This window comes from Canis lupus, chromosome 7, assembly GCF_003254725.2.
Source record: "Canis lupus dingo isolate Sandy chromosome 7, ASM325472v2, whole genome shotgun sequence".
In the NCBI taxonomy this organism is placed as follows: Eukaryota; Metazoa; Chordata; class Mammalia; order Carnivora; family Canidae; genus Canis; species Canis lupus.
In genome coordinates this window covers 28,823,208-28,849,536 of record NC_064249.1, presented here as the reverse complement: position 1 = coordinate 28,849,536, position 26,329 = coordinate 28,823,208, and the positions used below count along the sequence as shown (strand labels likewise).

The 26,329-nt window shown below is 34.8% G+C and overlaps 1 protein-coding gene and 1 long non-coding RNA gene across 4 annotated transcripts in view; one reads left to right on the top strand and one right to left on the bottom strand.

The window, feature by feature from the left end:
* Positions 1-5,292: 5,292 nt before the first annotated feature.
* CCDC181 (coiled-coil domain containing 181) overlaps positions 5,293-26,329 on the bottom strand; it is a 37,552-nt gene continuing 16,515 nt past the window's right edge. For 2 of the 3 annotated variants that reach the window (XM_025430429.3, XM_025430430.3), the window contains exons 4-6: positions 20,525-20,671; positions 7,465-7,619; positions 5,293-5,633 (exon numbers count right to left, since the gene is read on the bottom strand). In XM_025430429.3, the coding sequence (XP_025286214.1) occupies positions 5,474-5,633; positions 7,465-7,619; positions 20,525-20,671 (462 nt within the window). In that variant the 3' untranslated portion in view covers positions 5,293-5,473. The remainder of the gene's footprint in view (positions 5,634-7,464; positions 7,620-20,524; positions 20,672-26,329) is intronic. The other variant, XM_025430431.3, reaches the window with a different exon arrangement.
* Positions 5,627-24,578, top strand: LOC125755416 (uncharacterized). Its single transcript, XR_007411928.1, has 2 exons — positions 5,627-6,862; positions 22,861-24,578. It is a non-coding gene; the product is annotated as an uncharacterized LOC125755416 (long non-coding RNA).

Below are 26,329 nucleotides of genomic sequence, written 5' to 3'. Positions count from 1 at the left end.
TGTAGAGCATTCACAATACCATGCACATTATAAACTCTCAAAAAGAACTAGCTAATTTTGTAACATACCAAAATTGGATGCATAATTGTTATATTCTTTTTTTAAATTCAATTTGCCAACATATAGTACATCATTAGTTTCAGATGTAGTTTTTAATAATTCATGAGTTGCGTATAACACCCAGTGCTCATCACATCTTGTGCCCTCCATAATGCCTCTCATCCAGTTACCCATCCCCACCTCTCCTTCAGCAACTCTCCATTTGTTTCCCAGAGTCAAGATTCTCTCATGGTTTGTCTTTCTCTCTGATATGATTTTTCCCCCAGTTTCTGCTCCTTTTTTTTTTTTATGGTCCCTTGCACTATTTCTTATATTCTGCATGAGTGAAACCATCTAATTGTCTTTCTCTGACTGATTTATTTCAATTAGCATATTACCCCCCAGTTCCATCCACATCCTTGTAAATGGTAGGTATTCATCCTTTCTGATGGCTGAGTAATATTCCTTGTATATATATACCATGTCATCTTTATCCATTCATCTGTCAAAGGACATCTTGGCTCCTTCCACAGCTTGTCTACTGTGGACATTGCTGCTATGAACATTGGAGTGTGGGTGCCCTTTCAGATCACTACATTTGTATTTGGGGGGTAAATACCCAGTAGTGCAATTGCTGGGTTGTAGAGTAGCTCTATTTTTAACTTTTTGAGGAAACTCCATACCTTTTTCCAGAGTGGCAGTACCAGCTTGCATTCCCACCAACAGCAGGAATTTGTTATTTCCTGTTTTGTTAACTGTAGCCATTCTAACTGATATAAAGTGGTATCTCATTGTGGTTTTGATTTGTATTCCCTGATGACAAGTGATGTGGAACATTTGTTCATGTGTCTGTTGGCCATTTTTAGTCTTCTTTAAAGAAGTGTCTGCTCATGTCTAATGCCCATTTCTTGACTATATTGTATGTTTTTTGGGTGTTGAGTTTGAGAAGTTCTTTATAGATCTTGAATACTAGCCCTTTATCTGCTAAGACATTTGCAAATATCTTCTCTCATTCTATTGGTTGCCTTTTAGTTTTGTTGACTGTTTCCTTTGCTGTGCGAAGGACTTCTTGATGAAGTCCTAACAGTTCGTTATTGCTTTTGTTTCCCTTGTCTTTATAGAAATGTTTAGCAAGAAGTTGCTGTGGCAAAAGCCAAAAAGGTTGCCACTGTGTTCTCTAGGATTTTGATGGATTCCTATCTCACATTTAGGTCTTTCATTCATTTTGAATTTATCTTTCTGTATGTTGTAAGAGAGTGGTCTAGTTTCATTCCTCTACATGTTGCTGTCCAATTTTCCCAACACCCATTTCTTGAAGAGACTCTTTTATTTCCATTGGATATTCTTTCCTTTGTTAAAGATTAGTTGACCATAGAGTTGACTCTCCATTTGAAGAGACTTCCAGTTGAAGTCCATTTCTGGGTTCTCTATACTGTTCCATTGATCTATGTGTCTGTTTTTGTGCCAATACCATGCTGTCTTGATGATCACAGCTTTGTAATATAACTTGAAGTCAGTCATTGTGATGCTCCCAGCTTTTTTTTTTTTTCCAACATTACTCTGGAGATTCAGGGTCTTTTCTGGTTCCATACAGATTTTAGGATTATTTGTTCCAACTCTATGAAAAATGTTGACTGTATTTTGATAGGGATCGCATTAAGTGTATACATTACTTGGGGTAGCATAGACATTTTCACAATATTTATTCCTCCAATCCATGAGTATGGACTGTTTTTACATTTCTTTACATCTTATTCATTTTCCTTTATTATTGTTCTGTACAGATCCTTTAACTCTTTGTTTAGGTATTTACTTATTCCTAGGTATCTTATGGGTTTTGATGCAGTTGTAAATGTGATCGATTCCTTAATTTCTCTTTCTTCAGTCTCATTGTTAGTGAGAAAGGCCACTAATTTCTGTGCATTGATTTTGTATCCTATCACAGTGCTGAATTATTGTATGAGTTCTAGCAATTTTGGGGTGGAGTCTTTTGTGTTCTCCATATACAGTATCATGTCATCTGCAAAGAGTGAGTTTGACTTCTTCTTTGCCAATATGAATGTCTTTTATTTCTTTTTGCTGTCTGATTGCTGAGGCTAGGATTTCTAGTAGTATGTTGAACAGCAGTGGTGATAGAAGCCATCCTTGCCGTGTTTCCAACTTTAGGGGAAAAGCTCTCAGTTTTTCCCCATTGAGAATGATATTCGCTGTGGGCTTTTCATATATGGCTTTTATGATACTGATGTATGTTCCCTCTATTCCTACAGTTTAAAGAGTTTTTTTAATCAAGAAAGGACACTGTATCTTGTCAAATGCTTTCTCTGCATTGCGAGGATCATATGGTTCTTGTAATGTGATTTATCATATTGATTGATTTGCGGATGTTGAACCACCCTTGCATCCCAAGGATAAATCCCACTTGGTCATGGTGAATAATCTTTTTAATGTACTCTTCGATCCTATTGGCTAGTATCTTGGTGAGTATTTTGACATCCATGTTCATCAGGGATATTGGTCTGTAATTCTTTTTTTGATGGGGTCTCTGTTTTGGGGATCAAGGTAATGCTGGCCTCATAGAATGAGTTTGGAAGTTTTCTTTCCATTTCTATCTTTTGAAACAGCTTCAGGAGAATAGGTATTACTTCTTTAAATGTTTGGTAGAATTCTCCTGGGAAGCCATCTGGCCCTGGACTCTTGGTTTTAGGGAAGTTTTTGATGGCTGCTTCAATTTCCTTGCTGTTTATTGGTCTGTTCAGGTTTAGTGTTTCTTCCTCTATCAGTTTTGGTAGTTTATAAATTTCTAAGAATGCATGCATTTCTTCCAGATTGCCTAACATGTTGGCATCTAGTTGCTCATATTCTTCCAATTGTTTGTATTTTTTCAGTGTTGGTTGTGATTTCTCCTCTTTCATTCATGATACTATTATTCTGTGTCCTTTCTCTTTTCTTTTGGATACATATGGTTAGGGGTTTATCTATATTATTAATTATTTCAAAGAACCAGCTTCTAGTTTTGTTGATCTGTTCTCCTGTTCTTCTGTTTTCTATTTCACTGATTTCTGCTCTAATCTTTACTATTTCTCTTCTACTGCTTGGTTTAGTCTTTATTTGCTATTCTTTCTCCAGCTCCTTTAGGTGTAAAGTTAGCTTGTGTATTTGATATTTTTCTAATTTTTTGAGAGAGGCTTATATTCAAATATACTTCCCTCTTACAACTGCCTTTGTTGTATCCCAAAGGTTTTTAACAGTTATGCTTTCATTTTCATTAGTTTGTATGAATCTTAATTCTCTTTAATTTTCTGGTTGACCCATTCTTTAGTAAGATGCTTTTTGACCTCCAAGTGTTTAAGTTCTTCTCAAATTTCCTCTTGAGATTGAGTTCAAGTTTCAAAGCATTGTGGTCTGAAAATATGCAGGGAATAATACCAATCTTTTTGTATTGGTTGAGAACTGATTTGTGATCTATTCTGAAGAAAGTTCCATGTGCACTCGAGAAGAATGTGTATTCTGTTGCATTATTAGGACAGAATGTTCTGTATATATCCATGAAGTCCATCTGGTCCAGTGTGTCATTCAAAGGCCTTGTTTCTTTGTTGATCTTCACTTAGATGACCTGTCCATTGCTGTGAGTGGGGTGTTTAAGTCCCCTAATATTAATGTATTATTATCTATGTGTTTCTTTACTTTGGATTATAAATTGTTTAAGATAATTGGCTGCTCCCAAATTAGGAGCATTAATATTCATGATTATTAGATCTTAGTGGATAGACCCTTTAAGTATGAAATAGTGTCCCTCTTCATCTTTTACTACAGCCTTTGGTTTAAAATCTAATTTATCTGATATGAGGATTGCTACCCCAGCTTTCTTTTGAAGTCCATTTGCACAAGAAATTGTTCTCCACCTCCTCAATTTCAGTCTGTAGGTGTCATTAGGTCTAAAATGAGTCTCTTGTGGAGAGCATATGGATGGGTCTTGCTTTTTTTCCAATCTGATAGCCTGTGTCTTTTGATTGGAGCATTTAGCCCCATTTACATTCAGAGTCACTACTGAAAGATATGAATGTAGTGCCATTGTATTACCTGTACAGTCCCTGCTTCTGCAAATTGTTTCTTTCTCGTTTGTTACTCTTGGGCAACCTCTTTGCTTACAGGATGCCCCTTAATATTTCTTGCAAGGCTGGCTTGGTGGTCACATATTTTTTTAGTTTCTGTTTGTCCTAGAAGCTCTTTATCTCTCCTTCCATTCTGAATGACAGCCTTGCTGAATAAAGGATTCTTGGCTGCATGTTTTTCTCATTTAGTACTCTGAATATATCATGCCAGCTCTTTTTGGCCTGCCAGGTCTTTGTGGAGAGGTCTGATGTCAATCTAATATTTCTCCCTCTGTATGTTAGGAATCTCTTGTCTCAAGCTGCATTCAGGATTTTCTCTTTATCTCTGAAATTTGCAAGCTTCACTATTATATGTTGTGGTGTTGATCTATTTTTATTGATTTTGGGAGATGTCCTCTCTACCTCTTGGATACAAATTCCTGTTTCCTTCCCCAGATTAAGGAAGTGCTCAGCTATGATTTGTTCAAATATACCTTCTGGTTCTCTCTCTCTCTCTCTCTGCCCCCTCAGGAATTCAAATAATTCTGATTTTTTTTTAAATGGCATCACATCTCTCACAGCCTTTCTTCACTGGCTATTAGTTGTTTTTCTCTTTTCCTAAGCTTCCTTACTTTCCATCAACTTGTCTTTATGTCACTTATTCTCCCTTCTGCCTCATTTCCCATAGCTGTTACAGCATCCAGTTATACTGCATCTCTGTAAGGTATTTTTTATTTCAGCCTGATTAGATCTCATTTCTGCACAAAGAGACTCTCTAGAGTCTTTTTTCAAGCCCAGCTAGTAATTTTATCATTGTTACCCTGAATACCATCTCTGCCATCTTGCCACGAACTCCTTTTTTTTTTTTAAAGGAACACAAGAAAGTGAGCCTATCCTATTTCTTACCTTGCCACAGCTATTCAAATTCAAAATTATCATAGATTGGATTTCATATGAGGCCTCAAACCAGTCTTGTTTAAAAGGTCACTCCTTCAGCTTTGTGAAATGTTCTATTGTGATCTTTTTAAAATAATAGAAACCTGTTGCTTTCTTGTGTTCTTTCCAGCTAGAAATGCTAAAATAATTTAGAAGTAAAGCAATCTAGAGTTCATTTATTGTTCAGTTTGTCGCATGGACTATGAGATGGCATATAGCACAACACTGAGAGAAAAGAAATTTATTTTGTTTAGTGTTAAAAAAAAAGACAAATTCACTGTCAGTATCACCAAAAGATAAATAGCATTTCCATAATTTAGAGTATGACCAAAGTACACAGACCATAAGAAATAATATCCAAAATTTTGAGGATAGCAGCTTCCAACTGAAGTATTTAATAGATACTTTCAGTTGTAATGATCAGTAAAACGAAAAGATTTGGCTTCTGACATGTATAGGTGGCTCTGCAGTTGTTTAGAATGCTTTGCTTCTAGTCTGAGCTGTCTAGTTCTTTCTCTGACAGCTTGTTGTTCTGCTAGTTTTTCGATCCGTTTCCTTCGTAGCCATCTGTGGAAAGAGATACAATCAGATCTGGTGAGTATCAACGTGAGTACTCTTCTTACTAAAAAGTTATTGCTATTGACTATTAAAGGAAATTGAATTTCTTTACATTGAAATACTATAGTCACAACAAAAATTACTAAAGTACTAATGAAAACTTCAGGCTTATCCCCTAGGTTCCCACAAGAAAACACAGTCACATTTGCAATCAAATACTTAAGATTAAGTATGTCTTACAATGAGACTGCTAACTAAAAAAACTGAGTTTTGAGTAACAATATTTTAGATGTGATATAGGTCCTATTATTTTTTAAATATGATTTTCTAAGCAAACAAATATTTGATAGATTTCAAATAACTTATTTTTTTTGCAACTAACTGCATTCCAGAACATAACTCAATTAGGTTAAGAATCCCAGCATGCAGAAATGTTGCCTTGCTCTTCTTGGTAAAGACACTAATGAGCTCTTGACTTCTTAGTGCATTAAAATAGTCCTTCTTTAAAATGGAAGAATAAGCCTAAGCATAAAAACATCCAAAAAAGGTAAAGGAAGAGTCCACATTCAAACAAATCTAAATCTATAAACCTTGCTTGCTTAGGTAAAGTAACTTAAAAAAAAAAAAACTGTACACATATATGACAGTGTACATGGTTCACATGTGCATATACATTTGTTTTCATAAATAACTCTATACAACTAAATGCTGTGTCAGAATAGAAGAGATTTAAGCCAATGTTGTGTGGTCCCAAATTGGACACTGGTTTGAGCAAATTAACTGTAGTCATTTAGGGGTCCATTGGGAAAATATAATTATGGGCTGGAAATTAGATGAAATCATTAATAAAAATAAGCAGATTACAGAACAGTATACACATATAATCTCAAATTTGTATTTTAAAATTCTAAATATAATGTATACAGAAATATTTAAAAGATATGCAGTAAGGTACTGATTTCTAGATGATGAAAATGTGACTTTTCTCCCTCCATTTCTAGATGATGAAAATGTGACTTTTCTCTCTCCATTTCTACGATGTTCATTTACTGCTTCTGTTATAATAAAGAATTATACATATATGTGTTTTTAAAAAAGGAAGAAAGCAAAGAAACAAAAGATTGGAAGGAAGGAATGAAGAAAGGAAGGAAGGGAGGGAAGGAAGGAAGTAACTTCAAGCAACTGGATTCAATATTCACTACCTCTCCCTAGGCTTGCTGACAAAATTATGAAACCAGGTCTGTTTCCTCACAATTAGCAATGTAATATAAAGTCTTAATCAGATAACTGAAAAGTTCAGGTTTGCCTTAAATTACCATAGTGTGTGCCCAAATCCCCTTTTCAGTTTGGCCTATACAAAACTTCCTTCTCAGCCTGACTGTCTTTCTATACAGAAAAATATTTTTTGGAAAATGCAACTAACTATTCAGTTGTTCTGAGGAGTGTGTTGGAGTAGCTATACACCATCTTTCCCATTTCCCTTGAGAAATGAACAGAATTACTAACTAAGGAATGGTAGGCTATCAAAGGTTATCAGACTGGTTAAATATAAAATAATTTTGGTACTGAAAATATCTTGAAGAAAGAAAGAATGATATATAGATATTATGTAAAATATGGAGTTAAAGAATTTTCTCACACAGTTTTAAAAGTGTGGATCTAAAATTGAATAGATATGTAATATAAGAGATAAAGTATTTTGTGGGTTTTATTTTTTTAATATTTATTTATTTATTTATTTATTTATTTTAAATTGTGGGTTTTATTTTAAACTTTATTTACTATACAGCTCTCTGAAATGACTGTGAAGAGAGGGAACCATGCCCGGCCTGTGACTTACTGTTTGAAGGCCCGCTCACGGCCCTCTGTTCCTTTAAGGAAGAATAAGCATTCCTCTTGCTTTCGTAGTTCTTCTGTCTTTCTTTCTTTCAACTGCTCTTCATGCTTTTTTTTAAGCCATAATCGAAAAGCTTGTTGTGGATCTCTGTTTTCCTGCTGATGACAAAAACAATATTTGTTTAAATAAACCAAAACTACTTTTTGAGCCCTGCCTATAAGACCCTACTAGAATACATGTTCCATTCATCAATTTTTCATAATAATGCCAACCTCACTACCTGCATTCCTAGTATCCAAACAAAATATATTCAAATATATTCAGCTTTGAATCTGCAACACTGACCTCTGTCAGAAAATTCAACACTGAATTCCCTGCCATCTGGCATCCTTCAAAAGTCAATTTATTGAGGTAATCAATAAGTGAAGAAGGTTAAATGCAGTGATTTGCAAACATGACTGATGCAAAATGATGCAAGCATTGACAAATAATTTTTCACAATGGCATAAAAAAATAAAACAGGGTTGAAGAAAGATTGGGATAGACCATATGAACAGAGCTGAGGTCTTTGTAGCAATTCCTGAAGGCACTCCCTGGAATGCAGTTTGAAAACTAAATCCAAAACTTCTGTTATTCATCCTTTCTTTTAAATTCTACCTCTGTTTTTACTTTTAAGAGCATCTAACTGAAAAGTCCATTTCCAAATTGTAATTACTCTTATGGAAGATGGCTATAAGGATTTGCAGCCATAAAAATTTTCTTATAAGGATATCAGCCATGATGATTTTGTCATAAGTAAAAGCTAGTGGAAGTAGCTTATTTTATGGTTCCTTAAACTTCATGGTAGATATCATCTTCTGGGAATTTTTAAAAGCTGAAAGAGCTCTCATTTGTCAGAATAAAGAGCAATGGGACAGATTTGGGGCATGTCTCATTATTTGGATGCCTGGCTTAAACACAAAGGGAAGAATGCATTCATTTCATACTTTCCCCAAATATGAGCTCAATGATAGAGAGGTCCACTTCCTATACCATGCATTTTCCTTTATCTATCACTCACATTGCCAAGTATGTTCCAGTTTAATTTATATAATTTATGTAACCTAGCATCATTGATGTACAATGCTGAAGTTTGTGAAGATGTTCCATGGATGACTTAAAGGATCATTGCTGAACACTCAGCAGTCTGGGAATGCCTAGAGATGATCAGAAAGTGTTCATTCTGGAATTATAGATCAAAAGAGTCAAGGATTCAGAGGTGAACAGGACTGATTAGTAGCACTGTTCATTTATTCATTCAGCAGATATTTATAGAGTATCTACAGGCACAAAAGTACCGGGTTGCATCAATGAAAAAAAAAAAAAACAGAGATCCCTTTCTCATATATTCTATGATTGCACTGTATAAAACCGTGTCCACTAGTCACAGGTAGCTATACTTAAATAAAGTCTAAAATTCAGTACCTCAGTCACATTAGCTACTTTTCAAGTGCTTAATAGCCGCATTGTTGCAGTGACTACTTCACTGGAGAGTGCAGATATAAAGCATTTCCTTCATCACAGAAAGTTGTATTGAGCAGTGTTATTCTGAGGAGAAAGGTTGTATGTAGACAGAAAGTGAATGAGTAAGTTATGGGATGTCAGGAGATAGAGTATTTCAAGCAGTGGTCACAGTAATACATAAATAAGGAGTTCTTAACTGGCTATCATCCTAGCATTCAGCACAGAAAGAATAGGCAAAAAAAGCCCATCTCCCATTCCTTCCCTGCATACTTGAAAAACTGCTGCTTGAGGGTCAGACTTCTAATTTAGAATGCATCTAAAGACTAGCTTTCACCATCCCCAAGGACCACAAAAGCTGTTGACACCTCTGCTGTTGTCTCCTTATAGCCTGCTCCAAGTAGCCAATATCTCCCATGAAAGAGATCTACAAATGTCGGTTGTACCCAAATTTTTATGGCTGAAACCCAAAGAACAGGTTCCTAGGTCACCTGCAACTAATAGCCACAGAAACTTCCATTCATGAGTCCCACAAGATGGTAGCAATAAATAAGGAGATCCTAATGGTCACAGGAACATCCCCCCTGCAGATATACACCTGGGCCCAGTGCCAATGGAATAGGAAAAAACACCCATCTCCCAGTTTCTCCATAGATGGGGCTTGACCACATACCTTCCCAGCTACACCAGAGAGCCTGGCTTCCACTTAGCTTGCACTTAGGTGTTGAATATGATGTATCTTGGTATACCCTCAAAAACTGGGGGCCAGTAAAGACAAACAAAGCAGTTTCTGCCATTACAAAGTTTTGAGTAACAATTAGGACATCAGAAGGAGGTGACTGATGAGAGTGATCTCCTATATGAGACTACTCTGTGAAGACTGGAAGAGGTGGCTGTTTTATCTAATGTGTAGAGAAGAATGCAAAGAGTCATGGAAAATGAAGACATAGAGGAATATGTTCCAAACAAAAGAACAAGATAAATCTCCAGAAATGGATCTTAATGACACAAATAAATGACTTACCTGATAAGGAGTTCAAAATAACAATCATAAAGATGCTCACCAAGATCAAGAAAGCAATGCAGAAACAATGAGAATTACAAAAGAAAGACAGAAAACATTTTAAAATGACCAAAGAGAAATTACAGGGCTGAAGAATATAATAACTGAACTGAAAAACTGAGAGGTTCAAAAGCAGATTAGATCAATTGGAAAAAAGGATCAGTGAACTTGAAAGCAAGAATTCATCTAATCAGAAGAACAAAAAGGATATTTTTAAGAGTGATGAAAGCTTAAAAAACTTATGGGATACCACTAAATGGAAGAACATACACATCATTGGGCTCCCACAAGTGAAGAGAGAGAGAAAACGAAAAAATAGCTTATTCAAAAACACAAATGAAACAGACATCAGATCCAGGAAGCCTAGAGAGTTCTGAATAAGAATCTAAAAAGAACTCCTGGGAACTACAATTTATAAATAAATTGCCAAATGTTAAAGACAAAGAGAGAATCTCAAAAGCAGCAAGAGAAAATCCATTTGTGACATAAAGGTAATCTCCATGAGGAGAATTTCCAGCAGAAACCTTGCAGTCCTCAAGAAGATATGATGAGGGATGCCTGGGTGGTTCAGCGGTTAGGCGTCTACCTTCAGCTCAGGGCGTGATCCTGGAGTCCCAGGATCGAGTCCCACATCAGGCTCCCTGCATGAAGCCTGCTTCTCCCTCTGCCTATGTCTCTGCCTCTGTGTGTGTGTGTGTCTCTCATGAATAAATAAATAAAATATTTTAAAAATGTGATGATACATTCAATGTACTCAAAGAAAAAACTGTCAAGTAAAAATACTCTACCTGGCAGAGATGTCCAGCAAAACTGAAGAGAAATAAAAGCTTCTTAGACAAACAAAAGCCAGAGATGTTCATCTCAACTAGCCTTATAAGAAATGTTGTAATGAAAGGATGCCAATTAGTAGCAAAACATACATGAAAGTATAAAATTTACTGGCAAAAATAGAGTTAAGATCAGAACACTCTAATATAATGGTGGTGGGTAAATCACTTATCACTCTAGTATGAAGGTTAAAAGATAAAAGTATTAAAAAATAACTGTAACCACAACAGACTCTTATAAATACACGATGTTTTTATGAAAGTCTCATGGTAATCACAAAGCAAAAACTTGTAGTAGATATACAGAAGATAAAGAGCAAGAATCAAAGCCTACCACTACAAAAAATCATCAAATCACAAAGGAAAAGAATAAGAGTAGAACAATGGAACAAAGTAATTACAAAACAACCAGAAAACATTTAATGAAATGGCAGTAGTAGTTCCATGCCTATCAATAATTACTTTAATGCAAAGGGATATAAAAAGAAGTCCTAACTATATACTGCCTAAAGAGACTAAATTCAGCTTTAGCACACACATAAACTGAAATTGAAGCAATGGAAAAAGATATTCCATGTAACAGAAACCAAACGGAGAAGGGATAATTATACTTATATCAGACAAAATAAACATTAAGCCAAAACAAAAACTTGTCTCTGCAAAAAGAGACAAATAAGATCATTATCTAATGATAAAGGGGCCAACTCATCAAAAGGATAAAAATTATAAGTATCTATTCACCAACACTGAAATACCGAAACATATAAAGCAACAATTAACAGATCAAAAAAGAAAAATATACAGAATAAAATAATAGAGGATTTCAATACCCCACTTTCAACAATGGATAGATCATCCAGAAAAAAAATCAATAAGAAAACACTGGAATTAAACTTCATGTTAGATCAGATAGACCTAAAAGACATTTACAGAACATTTTATCCAATAGAACATTCTATCCAATGTCTTCCGGGACATTCTCCAGGAGTCATATGTTACGCCACAAAACAAGTGTTACAAATTTAAAAAGACTGAAATCATACAAATCATCTTTTCCAACCACAGTGATTTGAAGCTAGAAATCAACTGCAAAAAGAAAACTAGAAAATTCACAAATATGTGATTAAACAACATGCACCTAAACAATAATGTGTCAAAGAAGAAATCAAATGGGAAATAAAAAAATATTTTGAGATAAATGCAATGGAAACACAATGTATAAAAACTTATGGGCAGGCTGGCGGGGGTGACTAGTGGGGGAGATGCAGCAAAAACAGTTCTAAGAAGGGAGTACAGGGATAAATGCCTACATTTTTCTCTTAAAAAGTAAGGTCTCAAAAAACACCTAACTTTACACCTCAAAGAGCTAGGAAAAAAGGAAAATAAGCTAAGCCAAAAGTTAGCAAAAGTAAGGAAATAACAAAAATCAGATGAGAAATAAATAAAATAGAGACTAAAAGAACAATAAAAAAGATTAATGAAACTGAGAGCTGACCTTTTAAAAGAGAAACAAATTGAGAAAACTTTAGCTAAACAACCCAATAAAGAGAACTTAATAAAATTATAAATCAAAGAAGATACATTAAAACTGATGTTACAGAAATACAAATGATCAGAAGAGATCACTATGAACAATTATTATAAACAAATTAGACAACTTATAAGAAATGGATAAATTCCTAGAAACATGCAACCTACCAAGCCTGAATCAGGAAGGAATAGAAAATGTGAACAGATCAATTGGTATTAAGGAGATTGAATCAGTAATCAAAACCCTCTCATTAAACAAAAGTCCAGGAGCAGATGGCTCCACTGGCAAATTCTATGAAACATAAAGAAGAATTAATACCAATCCTTCTCTAACTCTTCCAAAAAATATAAGAGAATACCCAAATTCATTTTACAAGGCCAGAATGACTGTGATATGAAAGCCAGACAAGAATACTGCAAGAAAATAAAATTACAGGCCATTATCTTCGATGACCATAGATGTAAAAGTACTAAACAAAATATTAGAGATTCTAATTCAGCAGTACATTAAAGGAACATACACTATAATCAACTGGGATTCATTCCAGGGATGCGAGGATGTTTAACATATACAGATCAATTAATATGACATAAAACAGAAACAAAATGAAGGGGAAAAATCATACAATCACCTTAATATATGCAGAAAAAGCATTTGACAAAATTCAATATGTTTTCATGATAATAACTCTCAAGAAACTGGGTGCAGAAGGAGCATACCCTAACATAACAAGAGCCACATATGACAAGTCCACAGCTAATATCATACTCAGCAAAAAGATGAAAGCTTTTCTGCTAAGATCAGGAACAAAACATGGATGCCTGCTCTAATCACTTTTATTCAACAGAGTACTGGAAGTCCTAGCAGAGAAATCAGGCAAGAAAAAAAAAAAAAACACATCCAAATCAGAAAGGAAGAAGTAAAATTGTTTTGATCTGCAGATGACATGATATTATATAGAGAGACCCTAAAGACGTCACAAAAAAACCTGTTAGAATAACAAATGCAGTGAAGTTGCAGGACACAAAATCAATATACAAAAACCAATTGCACTGAGATTAATATAACACTGTATGTTAACTATACTGGAATTAAAAAACTCTAAAAAATCAATTGTGTTTCTATACACTAACAACAAACTATCAGAAAAAGAATTTAATAAACCCTTTAAAATAGCATCAAAAAGAAAATATATACTTATGAATAAATTTAACCAAGGAGGAGACAGATCTACACATTGAAAAGTAGAAGACATTGGCAAAAGAAATTGAAGAAGATACAAATAAATGTGAAGATAATCCATAATCAAGATATGGAAAAATTAATATTGTTAAAATGTCTTTACTATCCAAAACAATCTACAGATCCATTGCAATCTCTATAAAAATTCCAATGGCACTTTTTTACAGAAATAGAAAAAACTATCCAAAAATCCAAACCACAAAAGACTCCAAATGGTAAATGCAATCTTGAAAAATCTGCAGCATCACACTTCGTGATTTCAAACTGTATCACAAACCTGTAAGAGTCAAACAGTATGGTATTGCCATAAAAAACAGAGGCAAAGATTCATGGAACAGAACAGAAGCCCAGAAACAACCTCATGTGTACATGGTAAATTAATTTTTAACAAAGTTACCAAGAATAAACAATGGGGAAAGGACAGTCTCTTCAAATAATGGATCTAAAGGAAGGAAAAAAGGAAGGAAGAAAGGAAAGGTGGGAGAGAGAGGGAAGAAAGAAAGGAAGTTGATCATAGAAAGAGAGAGTAAGAGTAGTGGTTACCAGGGGCTGAAACTTGGAAGAAATAGCAAGATATTGGTAAAAGTGTACAAACTTGTAGTTGTAAGACGGAAAATGTCTGAAGATCTATAGTTTAACATCATGACTGTAGTTGGTAACACTATCATATAACTGAAATCTGCCAAGAGAATAGAACTTAATCTTTTTACCAAAAGAAAAAAAAGGAGTAAATATCTGTGGTGATGGACATGTTAATCAATTTAATGGGGAGAGTCTTTTCATAGTATATATGTGTATCAAATTATCATGTTGTACACTTTAAATATCTGACATTTTTTTCAATTATACCTTGGTAAAGCTAAAAAAAGAAAAAGACTTGTATCACACACACACACAAAAATCTAAACTTAAATGAAAAGACAACCCAAATTATATGAATGGGCTTAACAGTAAATTGGATGCTGGAGAAGAAAGTGTCAACGCCTGAAGACAGATCAACAGAAATTATGCAAACTGAACAGAAATTATGTAACTGAACTTATCACCAAGAAAAATATTTTTAACATTTTAATTTTAATCTTTTTAAAAATATTTCTTTTAATTTTTTATTTATTTATGATAGTCACACAGAGAGAGAAAGAAAGGCAGAAACACAGGCAGAGGGAGAAGCAGGCTCCACGCACCGGGAGCCCGACGTGGGACTCGATCCTGGGTTTCCAGGATCGCGCCCTGGGCCAAAGGCAGGCACCAAACCGCTGCGCCACCCAGGGATCCCAATTTTAATCTTTTTTTAAAGATTTTATTTATTTATTCGTTAGATAGAGAGAGAGAGGCAGAGACACAGGCAGAGAGAGAAACAGGCTCCTCGCAGGGAGCCTGATGTGGGACTTGATCCCAGGACCCCTGGATCACACCCTGAGCCAAAGGCAACCTCAATGCTCAACCTTCTGAGCCACCCAGGTGTCCCTTTAATTTTAATCTTAACAGAACCTTGGTAACATGTGTGATAACAGCAAGTATTCTAATGTATGTGAAACTGGACTTCCAGAATAAAAAGAACAAGAAAATGGAGCAAAAAACAGTTGCAAAAGTAATGGCAAAAATTTCCCAAATTCTGTACAAACATCAACCATCCAAGAAGTTCTGTACAAACATCAACCATCCAAGAAGTTCAGCAAAGCCCAAGTTAGGCAAATTCAAAGAAAAACATAATATATTATTCATATAATAAACTGCTAAAATCCAAAGCAAGAAAAAGTTTAAAGCAACCACATAAAAAAAGAACATTAAGTAAATGAAAGCAATGATAAGAATTACAGCTGACTTGCTGATCAGAAACAATGGGTGTCAGAAAATCACTGAACTCCATCTTTAAACTGCTGAAAGAAAAAAAAAAAGCCTGTCAGCCTCAAATTTCATATCTAATAAAAAATAAATCCTTCGAAAATATATTTCTGATATATTTAGGAGATAAATATTGCAATCCCTAAAGCAATGATGGTAAAAATAATTCAAAGCAGTATAGTTAAAAAAAATAAAATAAAAAGGAATATTTTTTAAACACTTGGTTAAACCATAAGAAGGCAGAAAAAGTTGACTAATGGAACTAAAAATAAATGGAATGAATCAAAACAAATATCAAGACAATAAACTTAAAACTTACGATATCAACGATTACAATTAAATACAAATAAACTCCAATGGAAAGGAGCAGATTTCTGGATTGGGAAGATCCAAATATATGCTGTTTGCACAAGTAACTCTTTAAAGATACATAAATTGAAAGCATAAAACATGATATAATAATGCAAATGCTACATATAAGAAAGCTGGTATGGATTCATTAATATCAAACAAAGTAGACTTCAAGAGGCATATTTCATGATGTGAAAATGTCATTCATCAAAAGACACAGAACCATAAATGAATATGCATAATACTTTAAAATAGATGAAGCAAAACCCAAAAGAACTAAAAAGAAAATAAACCCATACACAGTGATAGTTGGAAGGTTTAACTCCAATTTCCCAGTTATTCCCACTAGAGGTAAGGATACAGAAGATTTAAACCCCACACTATCAAGCAACTTATAACACTGACATTAATATAACACTAAATCCAAATGCAGAATACATAATATATATAAGCATCCACATAGAGTTCACCCTAGATAAGTGGACCACATGCATACACGTTGCATATGTATATCTATATATTTAACAAACACATATCATTTATATATATCATTGACCAAGAGAAGCAAAGTTCATCACAAAAATGGAAAGATATTTAATTATCTCCTAAATGGCAGTAAAAATTCAATCACCTAAAAGCTTGTCTAATCCAATATAAAATAGGTCATTCCATAATATATATATATATAGCATATATATATACTATATATATATATATATAGTGAAGATATTATCTAGAAACTATAACTCACATGATACACAATGTCCTGCAGAAATAACTAGCAAAGTACACTTGTTATCACCATGCATTAATAAGCCAGTTCAATCAATTGCCAAATTATACTATTGCTTAGCTTCGGTAGTAGACAAAATTCACAGAAGTTCTTCAGAATACTAGTCATTTTTTATATAATTTCTATGAAAGTTCATTTCTGAGACAGAATTCAAATAAAGCAAAAAATAAAAAATAAAAATTCCAAAGGAAAATCTATAACCATGATGCTTTCTAACATGAAAATGTTTTGAAATAAACTCTGTTCAGCATGGTTCATGTTTTTAAGAATACAATTGAAAGTTTCTGCTTAAAAAAAAAAAAAGAAAAAGAAAGTTTCTGCTTATTATCTCTAAATGGAACACAATAGAACGCTGGAGTGTACATTTATTTTTACGAATACTTGATAAAAATATTACATTAGGCTGAATGCCATGAAGCCTGAGGGCCCACCAGCTCGCTGGAAACTATTAGTAGTGCACTCACAGCTTTGTTTTTCTTGGTCACTGAAACACAGGATCCTCTCGTCTCCAATACTTTTCAGTATATTATAGCAATGTGCTGTGCTTCTTCCCTCTCACGCCTAAATTCTCTGCCTCCCTCAAAAACTTTTCTAATTTATTCCCTAATAATTCCTATTCAATGATATAAAAACTCCCAAATATCCCCATTTTCCCAGGCTACCTGGCCTTAAACCTCTTATTTTACCCAAATCCTCATTCTCCCTCCAAGACATTTTTCCTCTCCAGAACAGACTCTGCCTTTCCTGCCACATTTCAAGTACCTCACAAGTCAGGTGAAGAAGTTACTTTCCCTCCTTCATACTCTTCAGAACTGTCTTCCTCTACTCTTCTAAGTGAAGCAACACTCAGTTACACTATTTGGCGCCATTAGTTTAACAATCTTTGGTCTCACCGGCTGGACCAGAGAGAGTCTGGAAAGATGGAGAGTCTTCCTCTCCATCCTCATCCTGAGAAATAGAACTATATGAATCAGCAATTCAATATCTAGCCTCCCAGAGTTTTTATTTTCTCATCTTAGGGCTTTCTCCATCACACTTGCCACCCAGTCCTTAGCACCACATCCACATTCCCACAAACTTTGTCTTTGAAGTCACTCATCTTCTAATTCTCAACACTAACCATCAAACACATTTCTCCAGTCTTCACCTGGGTGTTTCATTGGTACCTCATACTCAACAAGTGAGAAACTGAAATAAGAATTTCCCCTGCTCAGTGTATTCTTTGCTGCTCCAGTGAATAGCACCACCACCCACCAAGTTGCTCAGAAAAGAAACCTGGCATATTCTCTTTACATCTCATTCTCTCTCACACACACATCTAATTAATTACAAAACTCTTTCAATTGATACTTCAAAACATGACTTAAATTACTCACATCCCCGTCCCTCCATCTCCCCCTCTCTCTCCCACTCCTATTATAATTCTAGCCAAGTCACTATCATTTCTCACCTCATATACAACTCTATCTGCTTTTTCATTGAGCACCCACCTCCACTCTTGCCCTTTCATAGTAATGTGTATCTAATGTATCACTCCTCTGTTTGGACATTTTCAGTGGCTTCCCATAACAGAACTAAATACAAAATTATAGACTCCAACATGCCACAGGATGGGATTTCTGCTCCCTCTCCAGATCCTCTCACACTTACCAAGTTATTTCCTGTCTCAGGGTGTTCTCACATGTTCTCCTGGCCTGAAACAAATTCCTCTCAGTCTTCGCCCAATTTTTACTCCTACTATCACCGACTGAGAAAAATCTTTCCTGAAATACTCATACACATTTATTTCCCTAATTATGATCTCTCATAGTTCTTTCATTTTCATTGCATCCATCACTATTTATAATTACAAACTTATTTTATATATATAGTTTTTCAATCCCTACTAGCTGAACTCTATAAAACAAAGACTAAACCTAGTTTGCTTAAGACTACATTCTCATGATTGAACAGCATCTGTCATATAGGAAGCTATTAAAAAAATGTTTACTGAATATATAAAAATTTTTCATTGGCATTTCTTTAATTCTAACAAATTTGTTATTTTTTCATATACTACAGTCAGAAGTTTTGCTTTAATAATATAAATATTAACAATAACAATTATGACACCAACTTAAAAAATTCTAACCAGCTTTTAAATGGCAATTACATTAACTATAAACTTGGACGAACTAAAATCTTTATAGCATTTAGTCAGTCCACGCAGGAGTATCATGTTACTATTTGCCAAAGAACTCATATATTTATAATATTTGTCCCACCCATCCAGGAATATTATATTTTTTTTCATTTACCAAAGTCATCTTTTTTGTCCCTTGCAAAGCTGTACTGTATTCCCCACAAGAGATCAGACACATTCCTGTTTGGCTCAAAGTATTTTATATATTCCTATATTCCTTCTCCTTTTTAATTTTTCTACGAAGTTTTTGCTACAGGAGGACTATATACTTCTTATATTTATCATGTAAATGTCCATTCTGTTAATACTTATACCTCATTTCCTTTTCTGCTTAATAAATTGACTAGAACTTCCAGAATTAAGTTATTTAATAGAAAGGGGAGACTTACTTGTTTCTAACTTTAATGGGTATACCTATAGAATTTCTTAAGATAGTATTTATACTGTTTTGATATTTTATTCAGACTTTTAAAACTAAATTATATTAATATTAAAAAAATTCCTTCTCTATCTTTCGAGATAACCATATATTCTCTTTTTATCTACCTCTTGATGTGATGAATTATATTAATGGGTTTGTTATTATTTATCTGTAATTTCCTTCCTAAAATAAGCCCTTCTTGGTTATAGTAAACTGTTATTTGACTACACAGTTGCATTCAAATTTCTCAATATTTTCTCTTAGTTTGTGGCTTTTATGTCTTGCCTAAAAAAGTATCACCCATCTCAAGATTTTAAAAGCTAACTAAATGGCGTAGTAAACAACATAAAAAATATATCATATTGTCAGTCTAGGAAAATGTATTTATGACGGATAAAATAACAAAGAATTATAATCATCAGTATACAATGCAAGACAAAAAATAAAACTAAAAAAAAGACTACAAACAGGAAATTCACAGAATATACATGTGGTCATATATATGTACTCATGTACATAATTAAGCTGAAGAAAAATTAAGAAAATAAACCACATACAGTTTTAGTCAGGATGTGGTAAATATTCACTCTTACATACTGTTGGAAGGACTATAACTGACACACCTTTGGGAATGTTAGTTTTTGCACATTTAACCAAAACTTTCACTCTGGACATTTAGTAAGTCATAAATTCCACTCTTAAGAAACTCCTACAGAATGAACATGTTCACTACCGCACTGTTAATGAACAGAATATTGGAACTGAACTAAATATCTACAATTGAGGACTTAATAAATTATCTCTGCTATCTTTGTCCTGTTTGAATATCAAAGTTATACTGTCCTGAAAAAGCATATTGATAGTTTCCTATTTTCTGTGCTATAAAAGTGTGAGTAATATAGTAATCATTTGATTTTTCACAAGGCTTCTTAGAATTTAATTGTAAAGTCATCTCTGTGTTGCATCTTTTGCAAGGGTCATTCTTGGACCACTTTTCCTAATTTTTCTCTAGGTTCTTATTCTGATATTCACATCCCCTTCTGTAAATAAATTCAGCTTTCATATCTGTCTACTTATTTTTCTTTTTTTTTTTTCTTTTTTTATTTATTTATGATAGTCACAGAGAGAGAGAGAGAGAGAGGCAGAGACACAGGCAGAGGGAGAAGCAGGCTCCATGCACCGGGAGCCTGATGTGGGATTCGATCCCGGGTCTCCAGGATCGTGCCCTGGGCCAAAGGCAGGCGCCAAACTGCTGCGCCACCCAGGGATCCCCTGTCTACTTATTTTTCATTGAGAAGTTTTACTTACTCTACTATTCATATCTTCAATTTGCTTTGCTCGCTGAATTCTCCTCATTTCTAGGACCTGCTCTCTTTTCTTTTGCAACCATGCTTTAAATACCATGTCATTCTCTTTTTTCTTTTCTTTCTCTTCTTCTATTTTTCGTTGTTCTTCCTGGTGGAAAGAATAGCAAAAGACATTCATGAAAGGTTAATAAAACTGTATATGAGTCATCAGAGAAAAATATATCTTGAGGTCTGAAATTAGCATTCTCTGCTTCTAAAACTTTCCACCTGAAAATTGGGCTTCTGTAAAAAAAGCTAGGGACTCTAGTTTACTTAGGAATAAAAGGAAAATGTATCAGATAAACTGTAGATAAATTCTACAATTATATATATGTATAATACACGCACGCTGTTCAGGGATTCCTTGAATCTTTCCTTCATTTCCTAATTTACTTTTGGAATTAAACCCCTTAAATTGCAGCTATGCAAAAAAAAAAAAAAAAAAAAAAAAAAAAGCCACCACATTCTAGAAGCACTATATGCTTCCATAAATGTCTGAAATATTTTTATCTTGTTGTTAAATTTGTTAATTGTGAAAAATGACATAGCCATGAAAGAAAATACTATAATCATTTAGAAATATATATTAAAATGTACAAGTGAGCAAATAATGTGCTGCCTAGGACTTGCTTTAAAAATACATCAGCTAAGAAACAGAGGAAATGCAGAAAATATGCCAAAATCTCAACGACTTTCAAATCTGACTGACAGGGCCATAGGGATTAACTGTACCTTTATATGTGTTTGAATTTTTTATTTTAATGTTTAAAAATATTTTTCAACTAGTGTATATTCACAAAATAACATTTTTTGCTATCAGAAAAATATTTAGTTAGTTAACCATAAGAACAAAATGAATTTTTTACATGAATTACCCAACTAACGTATTAAAAGGCAGTTTCTTGAAGAGAGGTGCTTAAACCAGTTTTATAGAGCTATAAAATATTTAGTAGGAGCAAAGCAGCATATCATAATGGAAATAATACTAAGCTAAAAGTTAGGAGATCTGAGTAACAATCCTACTGCCATCCTACTACATCAATTTGGGCAAACCACTTAACTCAATATTCTCAGCTACAAAATGGAATAATAATGCTCTTATTTCAGTTCTGCCTCTTTTCTCAGTTGACAATATCTTGCATAAATACAGATAGTCATACTATTGAGTTCTCAAGTCTCTTCCAAAATTAAAATTTTATCACTTAAATGAACTGAATTATACAATCCAAGCTTTAACTTTCTTCCAATGATGGAATTCAGAGTTCTTTCCTTATATTTTGACAACATAGCAAGTCTTTCTAATTCCTTATAATTGAACAAAATATAACAAGGAATGGAAAAATTCTATCCAGTTAACAGCACAGAGTATCTTTTAAAATACCAGTACACTGGAAAAGTATATTAATTTTGTGACAGAATCCTGGTTATAATCTCCTTTTAAAAACATATACACATATGTGAATAAAAAAGATTTCTATTAAAAATATCTATATATCTTGATGAAGTCCCAATAGTTCATTTTTGCTTTTGTTTCTTTTGCCTTCGTGGATGTATCTTGCAAGAAGTTACTATGGCCGAGTTCAAAAAGGGTGTTGCCTGTGTTCTTCTCTAGGATTTTGATGGAATCTTGTCTCACATTTAGATCTTTCATCCATTTTGAGTTTATCTTTGTGTATGGTGAAAGAGAGTGGTCTAGTTTCATTCTTCTGCATGTGGATGTCCAATTTTCCCAGCACCATTTATTGAAGAGACTGTCTTTCTTCCAATGGATAGTCTTTCCTCCTTTATCGAATATTAGTTGCCCATAAAGTTCAGGGTCCACTTCTGGATTCTCTATTCTGTTCCACTGATCTATGTGTCTGTTTTTGTGCCAGTACCACACTGTCTTGATGACCACAGCTTTGTAGTACAACCTGAAATCTGGCATTGTGATGCCCCCAGCTATGGTTTTCTTTTTTAAAATTCCCCTGGCTATTCGGGGTCTTTTCTGATTCCACACAAATCTTAAAATAATTTGTTCTAACTCTCTGAAGAAAGTCCATGGTATTTTGATAGGGATTGCATTAAACGTGTATATTGCCCTGGGTAACATTGACATTTTCACAATATTAATTCTGCCAATCCATGAGCATGGAATATTTTTCCATCTCTTTGTGTCTTCCTCAATTTCTTTCAGAAGTGTTCTATAGTTTTGAGGGTATAGATCCTTTACATCTTTGGTTAGGTCTATTCCTAGGTATCTTATGCTTTTGGGTGCAATTGTAAATGGGATTGACTCCTTAATTTCTCTTTCTTCAGTCTCAAGATAAGAAGCTTTTGCACAGCAAAGGATACAGTCAACAAAACTAAAAGACAACCTACAGAATGGGAGAAGATATTTGCAAATGACATATCAGATAAAGGGCTAGTTTCCAAGATCTATAAAGAACTTATTAAACTCAACACCAAAGAAACAAACAATCCAATCATGAAATGGGCAAAAGACATGAACAGAAATCTCACAGAGGAAGACATAGACATGGCCAACATGCATATGAGAAAATGCTCTGCATCACTTGCCATCAGGGAAATACAAATCAAAACCACAATGAGATACCACCTCACACCAGTGAGAATGGGGAAAATTAACAAGGCAGGAAACAACAAATGTTGGAGAGGATGCGGAGAAAAGGGAACCCTATTACACTGTTGGTGGGAATGTGAACTGGTGCAGCCACTCTGGAAAACTGTGTGGAGGTTCCTCAAACAGTTAAAAATATACCTGCCCTACGACCCAGCAATTGCACTGTTGGGGATTTACCCCAAAGATACAAATGCAATGAAACGCCGGGACACCTGCACCCCGATGTTTATAGCAGCAATGGCCACGATAGCCAAACTGTGGAAGGAGCCTCAGTGTCCAACGAAAGATGAATGGATAAAGAAGATGTGGTTTATGTATACAATGGAATATTACTCAGCTATTAGAAATGACAAATACCCACCATTTGCTTCAACGTGGATGGAACTGGAGGGTATTATGCTGAGTGAAGTAAGTCAGTCGGAGAAAGACAAACATTATATGTTCTCATTCATTTGGGGAATATAAATAACAGTGAAAGGGAATATAAGGGAAGGGAGAAGAAATGTGTGGGAAATATCAGAAAGGGAGACAGAACATAAAGACTGCTAACTCTGGGAAACGAACTAGGGGTGGTAGAAGGGGAGGAGGGCGGGGGGTAGGAGTGAATGGGTGATGGGCACTGGGGGTTATTCTGTATGTTAGTAAATTGAACACCAATAAAAAATAAATTAAAAAAAAGATCAATAGCAAAGTTATCTGATAATTGTTTTCAACATTGTACTGGAAACTTTGTGTAATAGGAAAAGATAATAATAGGAATAGTGTAATAGGAATAATAATAGGAATAGTGTAATAGGATAATAATAGGAATAGTGTAATAGGAAAAGATAAATAAATAAAAATAACAAATATTGGAAAAAAATATCTATATACTATTTTCTAAGCCCTAAGAAAGCTTACATAAAATGTGAATTTATTGAAGGTTAAATTTTACATTTATTTGTAAATATCTTTTTACAAAAAGGATACAGTAAAAGGTGAAATAAAATGGATTCACTTATGTCAAAGTATTTTTAAATGGAGCCAGTGGCCTTTAGGATGTGGGCCTCATGCAAGTCCTCACTCGGTGTAATTGCGAACCTTTGAACTGGGTCAAACTACCAACATAGCAAGAATTCTACTAGTACCTTCAATCTGCTACAGTAACAGATGTTTCTTAGTGACAGCCTTAGCAACCAATTATGTGCAGCCAAGATTAGTTTTCTGCTGTCAACACCAAACAAAATTCATTGTAAATAATGTATACAAGTACTACTCTTTTTTGCCTTTAAATACTCCACACTTGTGACACACTGGACACAATTTGAATTGCTGTACTCCCCAAAAAGCACCAAATCCATCCTCCCCAAAGGGCATTTCTGAGAACTCAAATAAATGCTCTTCTTTTATTTCAGCTCTGCCTCTTTTCTCAGGTGACAATACCTTGCATAAATACAGACAGTATGATATGATGATTATCTTTTGGAGGAACATTTAGACATATTAGACAGAAGACATCAGCCAAAGTACAGATAACACAGACATATCGTTGGTGGCTTCAAGTCACAGTGATAGACCCTCTCCGTCCTGAACCTCCACCTTGATCAAGGTTCAGGCCTTTATTTGGGTATCCTCTGTTGCTGGCTTCTGTCCTCACTCATTTTTGAGGGGAGGAGTCCACCTTCATTCATTTTGAATGGAATATTTGGGTTTCAGGTTCTTGGTAAGTACTCAATTATGGGAAATAATTCCTCTAAGGAGCTTCTAACAATCATCCCCCTACTGGAACTCCTGTAGTATTTATATTAAGGAATAGGGCCCTTCTTGCTGTGAATTTTTGCCCCATTGGATCAAATTACACAAGATGACTTAAAACATCATTGACCAAAATGGGCACTTCTGATATCCTAAAATTATTTCTTGCATGCACAACTGGAAAAGGGTTACAAAGACAATCAAATGAGATGTCTATTTCAGTTAGTACCTGAGAACTTTCAAACATATTCAGGATTCTAAAAATCTCCCCATTACAAAATAGCATTTCTAAATAAACTGAAGCAAACAAAAGATTTTAAAAAGACCCATCCTCCCTGTCTAAGGCACCATCTTGTTCCCTTCTTCCTCCTCTGTCTCTGGGCATGCAATAGCCATCCTGCACCAATGTCTTGCCTCTTTCCCTCTGCACCGTCTCCACTGCCTCAGTACCCTCCTCCACTTCCTCATTCCAATCTTCCCACCAGAATTCTGGAGACAGAAAAGGATCTTCACAGCACACAAATAAAAATCCTTAGTATAAGACTTTAGTCATCTTAGCAGTTAACCTAAACTTAGTCCATCTACTGGAACACAATTTAGATCCAGCTATTTTTTAGAGTTTTGTACCTGAACCGTAGCATGAATTTTAAAATGACACTATAGGGGCACCTGGGTGGCTCAGTGGTTGAGCATCTGCCTTTGGCTCAGGTCATGATCCCAGGGTCCTGGGATCAAGCCCTGCATCAGGCTCCCTGTGGGGAGCCTGCTTCTCCCTCTGCCTGTGTGTCTCTGCCTCTCTGTCTGTGTCTCTCATGAATAAATAAAATCTTTAAGAAAAAATAAAAAAAATGACACTATAAAGTTTCTGTCTATATCTATCTATATGTTACATGTGTCTACATATGTATATTACAGTGATGTGACATTTTCTATCTCTGAGGGCATTCCCAAAGTTAATTTAGAAAAGAGCTCAATTTAATTGGCTCAAAGACAATTAAGTGCTTAGATAAATGAAGTATTCCAAAAATTCCCAGAAATAGGGGATCTCTGGGTGGCTCAGTGGTTTGGCGCCTGCCTTTGGCCCAGGGCACGATCCTGGAGTCCCGGGATCGAGTCCCGCGTCCGGCTCCCTGCATGAAGCCTGCTTCTCCCTCTGCCTGTGTCTCTGCCTCTCTCTCTCTGTCTATCATGAATAAATAAATAAAATCTTTAAAAAAATTCCCAGAAATACAATAAACACTAACCTAAATGTTTTTCAAGTTCACATAATCTGAGATAATCTTTTTAAAAAAGATTTTATTTACTGGACAGAGAGAGACCACAAGCAGGGGGAGTGGCAGGCAGAGGGAGATGGAAAAGTAGGCTCCCCACTGAGCAAGGAGCCCTTTGCAGGGCTCTATTCCAGGACCC